This window comes from Artibeus jamaicensis, unplaced genomic scaffold (assembly GCF_021234435.1).
Source record: "Artibeus jamaicensis isolate MK-2021 breed Jamaican fruit bat unplaced genomic scaffold, CSHL_Jam_final contig_589, whole genome shotgun sequence".
Taxonomy (NCBI): domain Eukaryota; kingdom Metazoa; phylum Chordata; class Mammalia; order Chiroptera; family Phyllostomidae; genus Artibeus; species Artibeus jamaicensis.
This window is the reverse complement of record NW_026521896.1, coordinates 2,104,157-2,125,289: the sequence shown is the minus strand read 5'-3', so window position 1 is coordinate 2,125,289 and position 21,133 is coordinate 2,104,157. Positions and strand designations below refer to the sequence as shown.

The 21,133-nt window shown below is 40.1% G+C and overlaps 1 protein-coding gene and 1 non-coding gene across 6 annotated transcripts in view; both read right to left on the bottom strand.

The window, feature by feature from the left end:
* The window catches only part of ZNF527 (zinc finger protein 527), a 57,234-nt gene extending 42,651 nt beyond the window's left edge, over positions 1–14,583 (bottom strand). Inside the window, exons 1-5 of one of the 5 annotated variants that reach the window (XM_053670546.1) lie at positions 14,560–14,571; positions 11,473–11,547; positions 9,939–10,124; positions 3,557–3,683; positions 2,845–2,940 (exon numbers count right to left, since the gene is read on the bottom strand). In XM_053670546.1, coding sequence (XP_053526521.1) covers positions 2,845–2,940; positions 3,557–3,683; positions 9,939–9,968 — 253 coding nt within the window. In that variant the 5' untranslated portion in view covers positions 9,969–10,124; positions 11,473–11,547; positions 14,560–14,571. Of the gene's footprint in view, positions 1–2,844; positions 2,941–3,556; positions 3,684–9,938; positions 10,125–11,472; positions 11,548–14,389 lie in introns of those variants that run through there. The other 4 variants (XM_053670545.1, XM_053670544.1, XM_053670543.1 and 1 more) reach the window with 4 other exon arrangements.
* Positions 14,584–16,348: 1,765 nt separating this feature from the next.
* LOC128628209 (U6 spliceosomal RNA) lies at positions 16,349–16,455 on the bottom strand. Its single transcript, XR_008392537.1, has one exon. It is a non-coding gene; the product is annotated as a U6 spliceosomal RNA (small nuclear RNA).
* Positions 16,456–21,133: the final 4,678 nt, after the last annotated feature.

Below are 21,133 nucleotides of genomic sequence, written 5' to 3'. Positions count from 1 at the left end.
CAGGATGCTCACAGAATTGGTTGAATTTGGTTGCAAATTAGATGTAAAAATGAAGGCTACACTAAGTGTAATAAAGGAAAATGTACAGGGAACCAATAGTGATGGGAAGAAAACTGGGACTCAAATCAACCATGTGTACCAGAAGAAAGAAAGAAATATCCAATCATAAAAGAATGAAGGAACAAGAATTCAAAAAATGACGAGAAGCTTAGGAACCTCCAGGACATCTTTAAAGATTCCAACACTCCAATTATAGGGGTTCCAGAAGGAGAAGAGGAAGAGCAGTAAGTGGAAAAATTATTTGAACAAATAATAAAGGAGAACTTCCCTAATCTGGCAAAGGAAATAGACTTCCAGGAAGTCCAGGAAGCTCTGAGAGTCCCAAAGAAGTTGGACCCAAGGAGGAACACACCAAGGCACATCATAATTACATTAGCCAAGATTAAAATGAAGGAGAAAATTCCTAGAAGCAGCAAGAGAAAAGGAGACAGTTACCTAAAAAGGAGTTCCCATCAGACTGTCAGCTAATTTCTCAAAAGAGACCTTGCAGGCAAGAAGGGGCTGGAAAGAAGTATTCCAACTCATGAAAGGCAAGGACCTACATCCAAGATTGCTCTATCCAGCAAAGCTTTCATTTAGAATGGAAGGACAGATAAAGTGCTTCTCAGATAAGACCAAATTCAAGGAGTTCATCATCACCAAGTCCTTATTATATGAAATGTTAAAGGGACTCATCTAAGAAAAAGATAAAAAATATGAACAGTAAAATGACAACAAACTCACAATCATTAACAACCACACCTAAAACAAAAACAAAACCAAAACCAAACTAAGCAAACAAGTAGAACAAGAGCAGAAACACAGAAATAGAGATCACATGGAGGGTTAGCAACAGGGGAGTGGGAGGGGGAGAGAGGGGGAAAAGGTACAGAGAATAAGGAGCATAGATGGTAGGCAGAAAATAGAAAGGGGGAGGGTAAAAATAGTATAGGGAATATAGAAGTCAAAGAGCTTATATGTACGACCCATGGACATGAACTAAAACGGTGCAGGGCAGGGCGGGGAATGAGGGTGGGAGGGAGTATGCAGGGTGAAGGGGAGTGAAGGGGGTAAATGGAACAACTGTAATAGCATAATCAGTAAAATATATTTAAAAAAAGGAACTGAAAACCTATTTGAAAAAATAATGACAGAACACTTCCCTAACCTGGTGAAAGAAAGAGACATACAAGTCCAGAAAGTGCAGAGTCCCAAACAAGATGAACTCAAAGAGGCCCAAAACAAGGCACATCATAAATAAAATGCCAAAGGTTATAGGGAGAATCTTAAAAGCATGAAGAAAAAACACAGATAGTTACCTACAAGGGAGCACCCAAAAGACTGTCAGCTGATTTTTCAACAGAAACTTTGCAGGCCAGAAGGGATGGCAAGAAACATTCAAAATGATGAAAAGAACTTATAACCAAGATGACTGACCCAGCAAAGTTATCATTTAGAATCTTCCCAGACAAGAAAAAGCTAAAGGAGTTCATCACCACCAAACCAATATTATATGAAATGTTAGAGGGTCTTCTTTAAGAAGAAGAAAAGAAATATGAACAATAAAATGGCAATAAATACATATTTTTCAACAATTGAATCTAAAAACAACAAGATAAATGGACAAATGGAACAAAAGCAGACATACATACAGAGAACATTTTGATGGACGGAAGATGAAAAGGGTTTCAGGGATGGGTAAAAATGGTGAAGGGATTCAAATTGGTTGTTAAAGAATAGTCATGGGGATGTAAAGTACTATATAGGGGATATAGTCAGTAATATTCTAATAACTACGTACGATGTCAGATGGTTATGAGAATTATCAGGATGATCACCTAGTAAGTCATATAATGTCTAATCACTGGGCCGTACACTGAAACTAATATACTGTATGTCAGCTATAATTAAAAAATTAAAAAATGGTTTAAAAGAGTTATACAGAAAAAGTGATCTTTATATGCACCAACACTGCTATGACTAGCTTAAAATCCATAATAATGTAAATAGTAGACTGTGATTAAATCAAAACTATGATTTTGGAGAGACTGAGATTGGGAGATGGGAGATATGTATGTGCACTCATATGTGTTGGATTCAGAATCAAAAAGTGTTAAATTTAGCCGTGCCTGATGTAGCTCAGTGGATTGAGCGTGGGCCTGCGAACCAGAGTATCATGGTTCGATTCCCAGTCAGGGCACATGCCTGGGTTGCAGGCCAGGTCCCAGCGAGGAACCCAGAGAGGCAACCATACATCGATATTTCTCTCCCTCCCTTTCTCATTTCCTTCCCCTCTCTCTAAAAATAAAAAATTTAAAAAAAATCATGAAATAGCAACAGAAATATATTTGTTAGAGACACAAAAGAAACACCAAAGGAAACTGCAAAAGAAAAGTGGATTCCTCTAGGAAGAGGACAAGTAGGAAGCAGGGCAAGAGGCTCCTTTTTTTTAAAGGGATAAGCCTTCTAGAATCACTTGACTCTAAACATCATATGTATATAATTTTGACAGTAACTTTAATAAAAATAAAAACCCTAAAAATAAATTTATAAATTTATACCATTCTGATTATAAATGGGAAAGAAGAGTTGGGAATGACTGGAATTCAGGGTATAGGCAGAAGTATTATAGAGAGTATAATTTGATAGAAACAGAAAGGAAAAAACCCAAGGTGTAGGTGAGATTTTTAAGGAAGAGAATGCTAAAAGGATTTCAGTTTTCTTCTGGAGCCAGGGTAGCCTGCCCATGACCATTTGGGCTGGCACCTTACAACAGCCCACCCTTCCCAGTTTCTTGTTACTCACCTGTATATTGACCACCTGACATCTCTCTCTTCACCATCCAAGGTTCTTTCCCTTGCTCCAACAGGGAGATCATGTCGGGCTTGGAAATGGAGAGTCCTGTTTACAGAAAAACAATGACAGCAAAAGAGAAAGACAGAACATGCCACTGCTGTTCCAGAATTTTACACCCAATCTCCTGGTTATCAGGCAAGAAAGGACATTACAGGAAGGGCTAGAGGATGGAATGATATTTGCATGGAGGATAAGAGAGATAAAACTTCTTCCACAGCAGTGGTTCTCAAAGTGCTAGAGCAGAAGAACCATCACCTTGGAAATTGTCAGAAATATATATCCTCAGTCCCTACCCCAGACATACTAATCAGGAGTCACAGTGGTTCTCAAACTTTCACAGGCATCAGAATTATCTGGAGCGCTCATTAAAACACAGACTACTGAGCCTATCCCCAGGGTTTATGATTTAGTAGGTCTAGAGTAGAACCCCATGACTTGCAATTTAATAAATTCCCATGCCATATTGTTGCTGCTATTCCAAACCATTATTCTACAGCACAGAGAGTTACTAACTTCTAACGCTATAAAACTACTGCAAATCATTCCCTGGGAACAGAAGTAAAAATTCAGCTAAGTACTTAGATGTCTTAGATATGCCCAATGGAGGAAGCAAAAACACTCCAGAGGGAAGATTTTAATTTATTGGAGAGGGTGTCCTTACCAAGCAATACCAAATTCCTGTAGTTCTCCAACATGACATCCCTGTATAAATCCTTCTGAGATGGGTCCAGCCATTTCCACTCTTCTTGGGAAAAATCTAGGGCCACATCCCTAAAGGTTACCAACCCCTGAAATTAAAAAAAAAATCTAAGTGGTATTACGAAAATCATTATTGGGAAATAAGTATATGCCTTGATTTTTCAAATATTTAAGAGAAAAAGAACTACCAAAAGCAGCCTTACTTTTTGAAAATATACATTTTTGTGAAAGACAAAGGACATATACAGGGGAAAAAATTAGCTCATAGAATGAATCATGAGTTTTATGACATTAAAGTATATGAGTAAAGGCTGAGTTTTATGTTACATATGCCAAGTATCAAGTCATTCTTATAGAAAGCATTTTCTGTATTCCCCAAACTGGGATACCATCTGCCTCAGAGTAATGAAAGAAGCCTGGGATTGGGCTTTAATAAAAGGGAATGGTCTGGCCCTAACTGGTGTAGCTCAGTGGATTGAGTGCAGGTCTGTGAAGTAAGGGATCGCGGTTCGATTCCCAGTCAAGGCACATGCCTGGGTTGCAGGCCAGTTCCCAGTGGGGGACACAGGAGAAGCAACCGTACATTGATATTTCTCTCCCTCTCTCCTTCCCTTCCCCTCTAAAGATAAATGAATAAAATCTTTTTTTAAAAAAAAGCATGGTCTGCAATTTAGGCTCTATACATGAGAAACTTCCAGGAGAGTATCTTGAAAAAATAATGAAGTATATATGAAGAGATTTCTATATGAAGAGATTTCTGGAAGGTAATATTAAAAAAAAAATTTCCAAAAATTAGAGTTTAAGCTATACCACTGATCTATGTAAGCTGTATGAGGGGAAGGATATATGTTTTATAAGCTCATGCATATCCAGTGTCTATTACAAAATCTGTCACATTGTAAATACTCAGGAAATAATTGCCACTTAGTGAATAAATGATGAAGATTTCTATGATACATCCATTGCAGGAAGAATACTCAATGCTTAAAAATTACAAGTTCCATTTTGCATAGAACGGTCTCATTTTTATTAAAAATAATAAAATATCACATATGGTTACTCTACACATTAAAAATACAAATAAATGTGGCTAGAGAAAAAAATACATTCCATAGTGTTGTCCCTCTACACTTGTGTGTTGTGGGAGGCTAACCTGTATTGGTTACATCATGAGCCTCCCCTTTCCCACCACATTTTCAGTTGAGTTAAGCCACATGCAAACCATGGGAGGGAGTTGAGAAAGGCACAACAGTTATTCCCCTGGCTCACTCCCTGCAGCACCAGCCACAGTGGTCTCTATCCTTCAGTCAAAAGTCACAGTGGCTATCAGGGGATCTCCCCATTCAGACATCTCTTTCTCCAGGTTCAGGCCTAAACTTAGTAGGGGAACTCTGCTTTTACCCCAGGGTATAGCACTATTCTTTGTAGTTTCTCTATATACTTGTAAATAGCTCCCTTTTGAGTTTCTTGCCAGAACCCTGACTGATAAACATGTTGACCCAGTGTACTGCTAGGATATGACCAGAGATGATCCCCCAAAAGCACCACTAGGCAATTCTAATATACTTTCTCGTAAATTCACTCTCTCACTCTCCCATGACTATTTCATACCTAATATCTCTTGAACTACCACCAAGTCCTCCCCTGTTCTCACTTTGGACTTCCGCATCCTCTAGCCCCTAATATGTGTTTACTGACCAGGATCTGTACTCATATATTTGACCTTCCCTTTGTTACTACAGATAAAACTGCAGGCTTCCTAAAAAAGACCAATCACTCCACTTGTCCATATAAGGACACTGTCTCCTCTCTTCCTAGTAAACATCATGGAGATATCAGATATCTCCCTTGTATTACTGATATTTTCTCACTCTACTGGATTATTTCTATCAGTATATAAACTGATGTAATACCCTCCATCTATAAATAGATACACAAATTCCTTTCCATGATCTCGCTTTAGCTATTGTCCCGTTTCTTTCTTTGTAATAACAAAACATTCCCAAAGAGTTGTTTATATCAGTACTGTCCGAAAGAATACAATGTGAGCCACATATGTTACCTAAACCTTTTCAGTAGCTACATTAAAAAGTATATATAATAAATTCAATTCCCAGTCAGGGCACATGCCTGGGTTGCAGGCCAGGTCCCCAATGGGGGGCACACAAGAGACAACCACACATTGATGTCTCTCTCCCTCTCTTTCTCCTTTCCTTTCCCGCTCTAAAAATAAATAAATAAATAATTTAAAAAGTATATATAAGTAAAGTTAATTTAATAACATTTTTTTACTTCTGGCCAAGATGGTAGCATAGGTGGAAACACTGTGCCTCCTTGCACAACCAGGTTTAAAGACAACAAAGTTTTAGTAACAAAAATGCAACCAAAACACAGAAAATTGAACTGTATGGAAGTCCGACAACAAGGAACCATTCAGCCAGACCAGTAAGAGGGGCGGAGTCAGCAGCTGGCGGAGCTGGGTCAGGCAGGAAAAATCAGCCAGACCGACCCAGTAGCGCAGGCAGTGGTAGGCAGATCCCAGGTGTGGGGTGGCAACGGGTGGACCCAGTGAGGGCTCGGGTGGCTGGCTGACCATGGCCACGCATTCGGGTGCAGATAAACCAGGCAAAGGAGCAAGCAGTGAGACAGACCACAGCGGCTAGGGCCCCAGCGATTAAAAATTAAAGCCTAAAAGCACCAATTGGAAAGATTTTCCAGGTAAAGGTGCCAGGAGGAGCTCCCAGGCTCACAGAGTTCATTGGAGAGACCCACAGGGTCCTGGAGAGTGCACAGGCCCACAAACCTGGGAGCCAGCACTAGGGGGGCCAGGTTTGCTTTCAGGAAGCAGCAGAGGGGACTGAAATCCAAGACAGAGCAGAACAAACATCACTGCCCCTCTCTGACCCCGCCCCCACATACAGCATCACAATCCAGACACCTGGGTGGCCCCACCCTGGTGGACACCTAAGGCTCCGCTCCTCATACATCACAGGCATGAAAAGACCAAAACAATATGGCTCAAGAAGAACATCTCAAAGCCCCAGAGACAACATTTCTAAGTGACAAAGAGATAGCCAACCTATCAGATGCACAGTTCAAAACACTGGTGATCAGGATGCTCACAGAATTGGTTGATTTTAGTCACAAATTAGATGAACAAATGAAGGCTAAACTAATTGAAATGAAGGGAAATGCACAGGAAATCAATAGTAATGGAAGGGAAACTGGGACTCAAATCAAGGGAGCAGACCAGAAGGAAGGAAAAAATGACCAAACAGAAAAATATGAAGAAACAAGAATTCAAAAAAATGAGGAACATCCAGGACATCTTTAAACGTTCCAACATCTGAATTATAGGCGTACCAGAAGGGGAAGAGGAAGAGCCACAAGTGGAAAACTTATTTCAACAAATAATAAAGGAGAACTTCCCCAATCTGGCAAAGGAAATAGACTTCCAGGTAGCCCAGGAAGCTCAGAGAGTCCCAAAGAAGTTGGACCCAAGAAGGAACACACCAAAGCTCATCATAATTACATTAGCCAAGATTAAAATGAAGGAGAGAATCCTAGAAGCAGCAAGAGATAAGGGGACTGTCACCTACAAAGGAGTCCCCATCAGACTGTCAGCAGATTTCTCAAAAGAGACCTTACAGGCAAGAAGGGGCTGCAAAGAAGTATTCCAAGTCATGAAATCCAAAGACCTACAACCAAGATTGCTCTATCCAGCAAAACTTTCATTTAGAATGGAAGGACAGATAAAATACTTCTCAGATAAGATCAAATTTAAGGAGTTCATCATCACCAAGCCCTTATTATATGAAATGTTAAAGGGACTTATCTAAGAAAAAGAAGACAAAAAAGATGAACAGTGAAAGGACAGCCAACTCACAGTTATCAACAACCACACCTAAAACAAAAGCAAATTAAAAGGACAGCTAGATCAGGAGCAGGGGAACCATAGAAATGAAGATCACGTGGAGGGTTAACAACAGGGGAGTGGGAGGAGGAGAAGTGGGGAGAAGGTAAAGAGAATAAGTAGCATAGACAGTAGGTAGAAAATAGACGGGGGGAGGGCAAGAATAGTATGGGAAATATAGAATCTAAAGAACTTGTGACACATGGACATAAACTAAAGGTGGGGGAATGGTGGGGAAGCAGGTGTGCAGGGAGGAGGATAATGAAGGAGGGCAAATAGGACAACTGTAATGGCATAATCAATAAAATATACTAAAAATTAAAAAAATTATTGATTATGCCATTACAGTTGTTCTAGTTCCCCCCTTCATTCCCCTCCACCCTGCACACCCCTCCCCCACCATTCCCCCCTTTAGTTCATGAACACGTGTCTCAAGTTCTTTAGATTCTATATTTCCCATACTATTCTTACCCTCCCCCCATCTATTTTCTATCTACTGTCTATGCTACTTATTCTCTGTACCTTCTCCCCCCCCTTCTCCTCCTCCCACTCCCCTGTTGCTAACCCTCCATGTGATCTTCATTTCTATGGTTCCACTCCTGATCTAGCTGTCCTCTTAGTTTGCTTTTGTTTTAGGTGTGGTTGTTGATAACTGTGAGTTTGCTGTCCTTTCACTGTTCATCTTTTTTGTCTACTTTTTCTTAGGTAAGTCCCTTTAACATTTCATATAATAAGGGCTTGGTGATGATGAACTCCTTGAATTTGATCTTATCTGAGAAGCACTTTATCTGTCCTTTCCATTCTAAATGAAAGCTTTGCTGGATAGAGCAATCTTGGTTGTAGGTCTTTGGATTTCATGACTTGGAATACTTCTTTCCAGCCCCTTCTTGCCTGTAAGGTCTCTTTTGAGAAATCTGCTGACAGTCTGATGGGAACTCCTTTGTAGGTGACAGTCCCCTTATCTCTTGCTGCTTCTAGGATTCTCTCCTCCATTTTAATCTTGGCTAATGTAATGATGATGTGCCTCGGTGTGTTCCTTCTTGGGTCCAATTTCTTTGGGACTCTCTGAGCTTCCTGGATTACCTGGAAGTCTATTTCCTTTGCCAGATTGGGGAAGTTCTCCTTTACTATTTGTTCAAATAAGTTTTCCACTTGTGGCTGTTCCTCTTCCCCTTCTGGTACCCCTATAATTCAGATGTTGGAACGTTTAAAGATGTCCTGGAGGTTCCTCATTTTTTTTGAATTCTTGTTTCTTCATATTTTTCTGTTTGGTCATTTTTTCCTTCCTTCTGGTCTGCTCCCTTGATTTGAGTCCCAGTTTCCTTTCTATCACTATTGGTTTCCTGTGCATTTCCCTTCATTCCAATGAGTTTAGCCTTCATTTGTTTCTCTAATTTGTGACTAAAATCAACCAGTTCTGTGAGCATCCTGATCACCAGTGTTTTGAACTGTGCATCTGATAGGTTGGCTATCTCTTTGTTGCTTAGAAATGTTGTCTCTGGGGCTTTGAGCTGTTCTTCTTGAGCCTATTGTTTTGGTCTGTTTATGCCTGTTATGTATGAGGAGCGGAGCCTTAGGTGTCCACCAGGGTGGGGCAACCCCGTTGCTGGATTGTGATGCTGTATGTGGGGGCGGGGTCAGAGAGAGAGCACTGGCGGTGCTCTCCGCTTGCCCAGTCAGCCTTACTGCTCGCCACCGCCTGTTTATCTGAGTGCAAATGTGCGAGTCCGCCCCCCTGCAACTCTCGGTCTCAATGCTCGCCTCTTCACTGGTTTATCTGCGTGCAAATGCACGACTGACTGTGGACAGCCAACTGCGCCTCTTCCCTGTAGCTAGCCTGCACCTGAGCCGCGCCCTCAGCTGCCTGAGCACCGTGCTGGTAGGGGATCTTTTTTGTCCCGCCTGCTCCACTGCTGGCTTCACCCCTCTCACCGGTTTAGCTGAGCATTTCGTTGTTTTTGGACTTTGTATTGTCTATTTTCTGTGTGGTTTGGTTGCATTTATTTTGTTAAAACTTTATTATTTTTAGATTTGGTTGTGCGAGGATGCAAAGTGTTTCCACCTACGCCTCCATCTTGGCAGAAGTCCTAAAATTAAAAAATTTTTAAGTGTAAAAAAAAATAACATTTTTATTTGACCTCTAAATACAGAAAATGTTATTTGAACCTGGAATTAATATAAAATTATTAATGCTTTACATTCTTTTTATACTGAATTTTCAAAATCTGGTATGTGTTTTGTACATATATAGCACATATCAATTTGGAGTAGTCATTTGTGGCAACTGGGTACATTACTGGACAGCACAGAACATACAGACTCATTGTCTCTATTCTTACTCTTTTTTGCCTTCAATTCTCTTTTAAATCTATTACAGTGATGCTTTCATCTCAACCACTCTATAAACCAGCTATTTTCAAGAGCATGTTACCAAATCCAGGGGCCAGCTCTCAGTCTTCATCTTCTTCAACCTCTCTCAGAAGAATTTAACTCAGTTGATCGTCACCTCCGTGAAGATTTTCTACTTTTCACTTCCAGGACCCTTACTCTTCAGGTTGTCCTTCTGCATCAGTCCTTCTCAATCTCTTTTGCTGGTTCTTCCTCTACTTGTCAGCCTCTAAATGATGAATGCCCGAAACTCAGTCCTTAGCCCTCTTTCCTATTTACATTCACCACAGTCCTAAACTTAAAATAATCTCATCCTGTCCTATTCCTTAAAATTTTTTTAAAATTTCTTTATAAAGAAAGGGGAATTGAGAGAGAAAGAGAGGGAGAGAAACAACAATATGAGAGAGAAATATTGATCAGTTCCCTCTTAATATGCATCCCAACCAGGGACGACACCCTGACTGGGGACGGGACCCGAAACCTTGGCCTGTGCCCTGATTAGGAATTGAACCAGCAACATTTCGCTTTCTGGAGCAATGCCCAACCAACTGAGCCATTCTGGTCAGGGCTGTCCTATGGCTTTAAATACATAAAATGAGACTCAAATTCACATCTCCAGTCCTGAATTTCAGATATATAATCCATATTCCTCTTGGATATCCAGCAGGTCTCTCAAACTTAATATATATAGAACTCAATTCTTGATTCCTGTCTTACCCCACCCAGTATTTTAATCTCAATAAATGTCATGACCATTAATGCAATTTCCCAATCTCTGTAATCATCCATGATTGATTTCTTCCTCTCACATTTCACAAGCAAGCCCAGAATCTCACTGGCTCCAATGCCACCACTATGGTCCAGGCAGCTATAACCTTCCAACTGGATTATTGCAGTAGACCCTGAATAGTCTCCCTGCTTCCACCCTTAATTCCCTGCTACCTCTTTTCCTTTTAAAACATAAATCAAACAAATCACAAATACTCCAATGGCTCTCCTTCACCCTTAGAACAAAACTCACAGTCCTAATCATGACCTTCAAAGGCTTATATAATTTGTCCTCTAGATACTCCTCTGATCTCACAGTGCCCATCTGCTTCACACAATACTGGCTCATTGCTATTTCGGGTACAGATCAAACATACTTCCACCATAAGAACTTCATACTTGCTATTGCTTCTCATTTTAAAGCTCTTCCCTAGATTTCCACAAAATTTACTCCCTACTTTCACTGAGGTATTTCTTTGCTTAAATGTCACTTCCTCAAAAAGACCATCCTTGCCTCCCTATTTAATAAGACACTCGACAATCACACTCTATCCTTTGTTTCATTTGTATTCATCTCCAATACAATGGATCATGACCTATCAAATGAGGAGAGTTTCATCACACACCTGAGCATAACTGTGAGTAAAAGAGATACTACATGTTTTATGGAAGGAATATATGAAAAAATGATAGAGAAAGAAAAGTGGAGAGAGTGCTCACTGGGCTATCTGTGACCCTCCCCGTAGTCCAAAGTCTTAAAAAACAGGGGTGAAATTTCTGGAAACCAAATTTTTAAAAAATCAGCCCACCTGGAACATGGATTTACAAAGTCCAACAGCCATTCTTCCTTCCTTCTTCAATTTTCTCTTTTGGAGAACAAGGTCCTGAGAAGGGAGAGTTAAGGAAGAGAAAGTGGCAAATCTTGCCATTTCTGCTGATCTGAGACTTAAAAAGCTAGAACTTTTATGGTCCCCACAGTCTCAGCTCTATCCACTTCCAAGATCTTAGAAAAGGCCAAAGCTGATCTTAATCCCTGAAGTCTTGACTGATAATAAGAATACAAAGCTTGAATTCACCAAAATCTACAGTCCATCCTATGGCCAACAAGGTAGTTTATGATCTGGTCATTGCTGCCCCTCAGGCCTCATTTCCTACCCTTCTCCCCCTTGTTCACCCCAATGTAGGCTCACAGGTTTCCTTATAGTTCCTCAAACTGTGTGCTCTTTTTGCAAGGCTGTTGCCTTTCCTTTTCCCTTTCTTGGCTCAGTGCCTTTCTTCATTTCTATCTGTGCTTAGTTGTCACCATATCAGAGGGACTTCCCTAAAATTTCTATCCAAAGAAACCCTCCATTCCAGTCTCTTTTTCCTTATCTTGATTTATTTTTCTTCTTTGTATTTAACATCTTCGAATATGGTACGTATTTACTTTCCCCGCTTACTGTTGTCTTTCCAATCAATAGTATAAAATCTAAGAGAGCTAGAACTTATTGGTTCCACAGGTGCCATAGTTTGTCATGTATAATGAGCACTTTTTTGCTCAAATTTTTGAGGGAAAAATAAGGATGTGCATTATACGTGGGTAGTTCCAGTTCCCATGTACTGATAATGCAAACTATACATGGGAATTACTACTAAAAAACAGGTGTGTGTTATACATGGCAAAATACAGTATATCTCTAATGTTAGAATAAAGCTAAACCATTGTAACTGCTCAAAAAATATTTGATAAGTAAATAAATAAATCTTACTGTGCCTCCTGTAATATATAGTAGTTATACCTATTGTATATGTCATTACATTATTTATCACAAAACTGCAAAAGTAGATGTTATTATCCCCATTTTACCAACAACTGAAATTAAAGTTCAAAAAGCTTAAGCAATTAAGTCTTAAAAGTCAAACTGCAGTGTGACTTAAAAACTGGTTCTCTTTTGAGAGACCACAGTATCTGAATGTGAAATATTCAACATAAACTGAGAAATCAATGCCATATGTTTCTTAGAGAAGCATCTTTAAGAGATGGCAGATATCAGCATTATTAGTCCACAGAAATGCAGCCTGAGGCAATCCTTGCCAAATTAAATTTTAACACTACACCAATAACAAAGTCTACACCCTCAACTATGTTCCTTGTACTGTCAGAGCCAACATTTCTTCATTCTGAAAATAAGATTAGTTGTGTTTGACCTAGAATTTAGGATACACAACCCCTAATTCTGGGCTACTCTACACTAGCTGGCTCAGTTCTAACAAAGTAATTTCCTTAGGGCAATGCAGCTTGAAATTGTCCATAAAAGCCTTAGCAACCCCAGAGAAGGCTCAAAGTCTTCTCAGCATCTGAGAGCCCTACAGATCTCCATAAAATAAATGTATTTTGAATTTCTGTTTGCAAATAGCTGTGTATTCCTTGGGTAATATTTTCCAAGTTTGAGATGAACCATCAGAAAGAAAGTCATGTTAAAGACTTAGCGTTGTATAAACTCAATCAGTTCAGACTCTCCACTCCTTCACTCATTGTCTACATGACCATGGGCAAGTTAATCCACATTTCAGGATCTTTTTTCCCTTATTGTCAAGATTGCATGAGCCAACTCCTGGCATAGAGAAGTCTGACCTTGTTGCCATTTGGATTCTACATACACATTTGGAAAGGAAATAAAATAATTATTGTTCTTTATTAATGAGAAGGTCAGAACCAAATATTTAGCTCACTTAGTACATCAGAAAAAGAGCCACGGATCAGCCTCTCTTGGGGCCAAACATGGGAGAGTAAGGAAAATGCTAAAATCTCTAATTTCATGCCCTAAGGAGAGAGAGAGAGGAAGACTGAGCTTTTAGGTTAGGTTTTCCTGTCCTAGAGGCAGCCAATTTGAGGATGGTCTCACTACTATGTCTTCAGACTGGCTCTTGTGATTCACAAAGGGACTGAAGGAAGAGACCCAGGTTTAGTTCCCATGTCCAAAAGGTTCCTAGTCCAAGACCACAGACAATCCTTTCCAAAACCCTCAGAATCCAGGGCCCCCATTTTTCACTTTAGTAATTAAAACAAGGGCTCTAGGGCCAAACTGCATGGGCTCAAATCCCGGTTTTGTCACTTATTAACTGTGTGCACTTGGGCAAGTAATTTTAATCTTCCTGTGCCTTACAATCACACACTAAGTCACATACACACACACAAATTCTCACTCAATCACACATATATACATGGTCGTACAATCACAACCATGTCACACACATACACATTAACACAAAGTCAGAGATGATGATACATTACTCCAACAAAGAGACAGTCGCACACAATCACAGTTACATATCACACAAGACCACACATTCTATCATAAGTACACAAAATTATACTTGTAGAGATAGATGGACCTGCTGACACACACATTCGAACAGTTGTATCTACAGAGGCAAGTGGTGAAACATAATCACATACACACACAATGTCATACCCACAGTCTCACAAACCCATACGCAGTAACACACAGTTGTACCTGCAGAGACAGTCACAGACACACACACACTCCAGTGTTACACTAGAGTATGCATAGTCGTACCCAATCACATACACACAGAGTGAAACACAAAATCACACTGCCACACCGACAGCCTCTCACACAGTTATACATAATGACACACAATATCCCCAGTGACACCGTCCTGGTCACAACTCCAAGTTGGTCCCCGACCTCTGGCTCCCGCGCTAGGGGAGGCCCTACCCACCTACCGGTACCGCGGGCTTTGGAAACCCGACGCCTGACCGGAGAACCGCGACGTCGCCTCCCAGAACCACCAGCGGTGCAGACAGAGGTGGAGGTTGCAGCGGGTTGAAGCGGTGGTTCCTCAGAAGTCGTCTGGGGAAACCTAGAGCTACAGGGACTTGGATTACCTACCCAGCTTTTCTTTGCGACTCCGCGAACCACCAGCCCCAGAAGGCTTTGCGCTGCGGCGTTCTTCGCTGAACTACATTTCCCAGAGGGCTCGAGGCCCACCGCTGCTCCGCTAGGCGCTCGGACCCAGGTACCCAGAGCTGTGTGCGACCCTGGAAGACCCTGGGCGACCTACTGTGTGTGAGGAACCTACGGGGCTGCGCGCCTCTGATACTGTGTGTGCTCAGGTGTGGCGGTCTGTGTGCAACGCCGCTGCACACTTTTGTGATTGCGCAGCTGGGGGTGATGGGTTCTGTTGGTGCAGTGAGTTTCTGTACAAAAATCTCGTTCTCTTATTGGGAGTCACTGTGTGATAGGTTGGGGGCCTGGCACCCCGAGAATGTGAGTGACTGGCTGTGTGAGAGGGCTATGGCACAGTGGCTGGCTCTGCACCGTGTTGTTACCCCTTGGGTCGCAGGAGTTACCTATGACAGGCGGTAGAACTTTGTTTCCAGTCTTGCCTTAGGGTTGCGTCCGTGGAAGAAGTCTTTCTTCCTATTAATAGGAAAATTTACTAGTTAGGTATTCTTTGGATGATAATTATGATTTGGTACTGGTACATACATCAAATAACTGTTCCTTGGACTTGATTACCATACAGATGAGAAATCATCTTGGACATTTCAAACCAAAATGCTAGAAATTTAAGATGACCCATTCTTTTTAAAAAATATTTTATTGTTATTCAATTACAGTTGTCTGCATTTTCTCCCCACCACTCCCCCAGACCCCAGCCAAATTCACTTCCCTCCCTTGCTTCTACCCTCCCCTTTGGTTTTCTCCATGTGCCCTTTGTAATAGTTCCTGAAAACCTGTCCCCATCCCCATTATCCCCTCCCCTCTACCCTCTGGTTATCTTACTGTTAGATTGTTCTTTTTTTTTCCCATTCAGCTTTCCCTTTATTTTTTCTTAAGTTTCTTTGTTTTGTCTGCGTATTTATTTTTATTTTTATTTTTTAAATTAATTTTATTTAGTTATTTTTCAAGTACAGTTTTTTGTCTATTTTTCCCATCCCAGCCTCCCCCACCCCTTGCTCCCCACCTCCCTCCCATTTCCACCCCCCTTAGTTCTCATCCCTGTGTCCTTCCTATTTGTTCCTCCAAATCCCTCCCCCTTTTTCCCCTTAACTTCCCTTCCTTCTCCCCTCTGGGAAGGAAGAACTTTTCCCTTCACTGTCCCCTTGTTCTCTATTTCAGTGTCTTTGTTTTTTTTTTCTGCTTGCTTGTTTGTTTTGTTGTTTAGCTTCCTGTTAAAGGTGAGATCATATGGTATTTGTCTTTCAGCACCTGGCCTATTTCACTCAGCATAATGCTTTCCAGTTCCATCCATGTTGTTGCAAATGGTAGTAGCTCCTTCTTTCTCTCTGCAGCATAGAATTCCATTGTGTATATGTACCACAATTTTTTGATCCATTCATTTACTGATGGGCACCTAGGTTGCTTCCAACTCTTGGCTATTGTAAATTTTGCTGCTATGAACATTGTGGTGCATATGTTCTGTGATATTGATGTTTTAGGATTCTTAGGATATAATCCCAGCAGTGGAATTGCTGGGTCAAAAGGCAGGTCGATTTTTATTTTTCTGAGAAAATTCCATACTGTTTTCCATAATGGTTGTACCAGTCTGCAATCCCACCAACAGTAGACTAAGGACTCCTTTTCCCCACAACCTCTCCAACATTTGTTGTTTGTTGCTTTGTTTATGATAGCCATCCTGACTGGTGTAAAGTAGTATCTCATTGTGGTTTTAATTAAAAATATGGAACGCTTCACGAATTTGCGTGTCATCCTTGCGCAGGGGCCATGCTAATCTTCTCTGTATTGTTCCAATTTTAGTATATGTGCTGCCAAAGCAAGCACTAGATTGTTCTTAATATTGAAATGTCTCTGGTTATATTTTGTTTGCTTTTTTCTTTTGTTGACTATGCTCCAGTTAAAGGTGAGATCATATGGTATTTGTCCCTCACTGCCTGACTTATTTCACTTAGCATAATGCTCTCCAGTTCCATCCATGCTGTAAGATGACCCATTCTTAATTGGCAAGGTATACCTTCAGAGAAACTTTGTATATGTATGACTATCTCTTCATATGACAGTAATTGATCATTGGAAGACTTTTTGTCCTTTATATTCCTATCTCAAATCATCAAGTCCATCACTGGTTGGTCCCAGTCATCTCCAGTAGAGTAGGGCAGTGGTCCTCAAAGTATGCCAATTAAGTAAGTGGTTACACTACTAAAATAAGTTGTGATGGGACTCTTACCAACAGAGTTCAGTCAAGAAAGCAGAACTACACTGGGAATTTCAAACAGGAGATTAATTATAGGAAGTTAATTACACATGTTGAAGAATCGAAAAAGTGAAGAGGGCAATAGAATTATTTTTAAAAAAGAAGAAGGAAGAAGAGGAAGAGGAAGGAGAAAGAAGAAAGAAGATAATGCTCTGGAGCTTGGGGACCAACGGGGGAAGAGGTAGATTTACCAGAACCTAAGATCTCTGAGAGGGCTCTCAGGCCAACTGTTAAATGAGTTTGGTAGTCTAGTGCTAGGAAAGCAGAAAGAATCTGCAGGCCACCTGTAGCCCTCTTCTGCTGCTAGAGAGATACTGAAAAACCATAATACAGGAAGCAAGTGCCTTTCCCCTCTCTGCCTTCCAATCTAACTTTATGTCTCCACTGGCAAACTAAAACAGAAATTTAGTTAGCAAAGAGAGACTAAGAAATGTTTAGTCCCAGCCCCAGCATTACAGAATACGGAAAGGCATGGTCAGAGTAAAACAATGACAAGGAAATAATCAGCACACAGTCGTTTTTAAATTTGCTGGAAAGTGAATTAATTCATCTACTTTTCCAATATATTTTTCTTTCCAAAATCTTTTACTAATAATGTTACTTATTCTTATAAAATAATATTAGATTACAAAGTGGTGTATATTTAGTAACAGTATCTTAATAACAAAGCAATACAAATTTTAAATTGCTTATGTCTAATCTAATACACAGTTATTTGGATGAACTCATTTTTACCTATTTTGTTGAAATTTATATAATAAATATACATTTTCCCAACTTTGTTATTATTTAATACAAATATTTCATGGCAAATCACTGATTGCCCTCATGACTTCATTAGTGCGAGAGTCATGGCATGTGATTCTTTTGGTAAACTATTATGTACATTAATTATGCCTTTTTTCAATTGAGATACAATTCATATATAACATGATTTGATATTTATATATAATGAAAATGATCACCACAATAAGTCTAGTGAATAAGTCTAATAGTAATAAGTCTAATAATAGTCTAATAATCAATTAGACTAATAATAAGTCTAACAACAAGTAATAGACTAATAATAAATCTAGTGATAATTAGTCTAATAATAAGTCTAGTTATCATACATAGTTTTAATTTTTTTCTTATGCTGAAAAGTCTTTAACAATGTTTAAATTATGCAATACAGTATTATTAATGATAGTCACCATGCTGTACCTTATATCCCTATGACTTACTTTATAACTGAAGTTTGCACCCTTTGATCTCTTTCACCAATTTGCCCATACCCCACTTCACCCTCTGGCAACCATGAATCTATTCTGTGTATCTATGAGCTTCATTTCATAAGTTACTTCATCTTTGATCACAGTAGTTCTTGTTTGAGTTGGGAATGAAATAAAATTGAGAGTGATGACCCCAAGAATAATTTCTTATCTTAGTTATTTTAATTCACCACCCATATTCTGTGCACTAGAATGTTTTTCTATAGTCCTGCGTAGAGAAGGATAAAAGTACAGTTTTACCAAAGCTTATTTGGCACTGCTTATTGAGGCATTTGTAAAGAATGCAATACTTCCTGCCAAGATGGAGATGTAGGTAGACACATTGTGCCTCCTCAAACAACTAAAATAAGGACAACAATAATTCAGAAACAAAGTAACAACCAAAACTGAAAGAAAACTGAACTGTATGGAAGTCCAATAACCAAAGAGTTAAAATAGACACATTCATCCAGACTGGTAGGTGGGGTGGAGTCGGGTGGCCTAGCTGAGAGAGGTTGCAGCACAGGAAGTACTGACACCAAGCGCTCAAGGCACCCTGGGCACAAGGCACACTGGGCAGACCCTGGGCACCCAGGCGCGGCTGGCAGACCCCAGGCATGGGGTGGCAAAGGGCAGACCTAGAGGGGCAGCAATTGAGAAGTGGGGCACCAGGTGCAAGATGGCTGGCTGACTGGGCAGCGGTCCCACATTTGCACGCAGATAACTGGGGAGTGAGACAGATTGCGCAACCCAGGGTCCTAGTGCTGGGAAATAAAGCCTCAAAACACCAGTTGAAAACACTTGTGGGGGTTAAAGCCCAGGGAGAAACTCCTACCCTCACAGGAAAGTTTGTTGGAGAAACCCACAGGGTCCTAGAATGCACAGAAGCCCACCCACATGTGAATCAGCACCAGAAATGCCCAGTTTGCTTGGGGGAAGAGGTAGAAGGGACTGAGGTGCAACAGAGAGTGGAGCAAAGCATCATTTTTTCCCCTCTTGGACCCCGCCCCCATGCACAGCATCACAACCCAGCAACTTGAGTTGCCCCACCCTGGTGAACGCCTAAGGCTCTGCCCCTCATACGTAACAGGCTCAAACAGACCAAAACATTTTGTCTCAAGCAGAAGAACACCTCAAAGCCCCAGAGCCAATACTTCTAAGCGACCAAGAGATAGGCAAGATATTGGATGCACAGTTCAAAACACTGGTGATCAGAATGATCACAGAACTGGTTACTTTTAGTCACAAATTAGATGAACAAATGAAGGCTAAACTAATTGAAATGAAGGGAAATGCACAGGGAACCAATACTGATGGGAAGGAAACTAGGACTCAAATCAATGGAGTGGACCAGAAGGAAGAAAAAAAATGACCAAACAGAAAAGGATGAAGAAACAAGAATACAAAAAAACAAGGAGAGGCTTAGGAACCCCCAGGACATCTTTAAACATTCCAACATCTGAATTATAGGGATACCAGAATGGGAAGAGGAAGAGCAACAAGTGGAAAACTTATTTGAACAATTAAGGAGAACTTCACCAATCTGGCAAAGGAAATAGACTTCCAGAAAATCCAGGAAGCTCAGAGAGTCCCAAAGAAGTTGGACCCAAGAAGGAACACACCAAGGCACATCATAATTATATTAGCCAAGATTAAAATGAAGGAGAGAATCCTAGAAGCAGCAAGAGATAAGGAGACAGTCACCTACAAAGGAGTTCCCATCAGACTGTCAGCTGATTTCTCAAAAGAGACCTTACAGGCAAGAAGGGGCTGAAAAGAAGTATTCCAAATTATGAAAGATAAGGACCTACATCCAAAATTGCTCTATCCAGCAAAGCTTTCATTTAGAATGGAAGGTCAGATAAAGTGCTTCTCAGATAAGGTCAAATTGAAGGAGCTCATCATCACCACACACTTATTATATGAAATGTTAAAAGGACTTACCTAAGAAAAAGAAGATAAAAAACATGTATACTAAAATGACAGCAAATTCGCAATTACTAACAACCACACCTAAAATAAAAACAAACTAAGGAAACAAGTAGAACAGGAACAGAACCAGAGAAATGGAGATCACATAGAGGGTTAGCAACAGGGCAGTGGGAGGAGGAGCAGGGGTGGGGGGGGGAAGGTACAGAGAATAAGTAGCATAGATGGCAGGCAGAAAATAGGGGGAGGCAAGAACACTATGGGAAATGTAAAAGCTAAAGAACTTAAGACACACAGACATGAACTAAAGGGAGGTGGAGGGGAATGAAGAGGGGAAATGGGACAACTGTAATAACAATAAAATATATTTAAAGAAAAAAAAGAATGCATACCCTAATGTTAATATTGGTAAAGAACCTACCCATACCACAGTTTGTGAATTTCAAATAAAGATAAATAGAACACCCATGGCAAATTTCTGGCAAAGAGAATTTACACTTAATTGGTACCTTGTAAAATTCAAGAACCCTGTAATGTTCTTTGTAAATGTTATCTCACTTATTCCTCACAATACTATATATAAATATTCTTAGCCAATTTTAAAGTTGGAGGAATTGGGAATCAGAGGTGTGACAACTTAAGAAAGTTCAGTCAGCTGTTTTGAGACTGGAGTAACCCATATTTACTTCTCTTTATCATATATGTATGTGTCAGTAGACCTTGATACATCATTTACTAAGTTTCATCTTTCTTAATCAAAGGAATGCTATTTTAAGTGTTTGGCTAAATTCCCCTAGAAACTATTTCAAAACATAATGTACCAGCTTTTGCATTTATAAGTCAACATTTAAAATATTTTCCTTTTAAGTTTGAATAACAAGGATATTTCTGCCATATTTTTATGTACGTATGTATATATATGTATGTATTTATATATTTGTTTTTTATTCTTGTTCAATTACAGTTGTCCCCATTTCCACCATTACATCGCCCTGCTCTACCCATACCACCCTCTCACATTCAATCCTGTCCCCCACCCCAGTTGTCTTTGTCCAAGGGTCTTTTATAC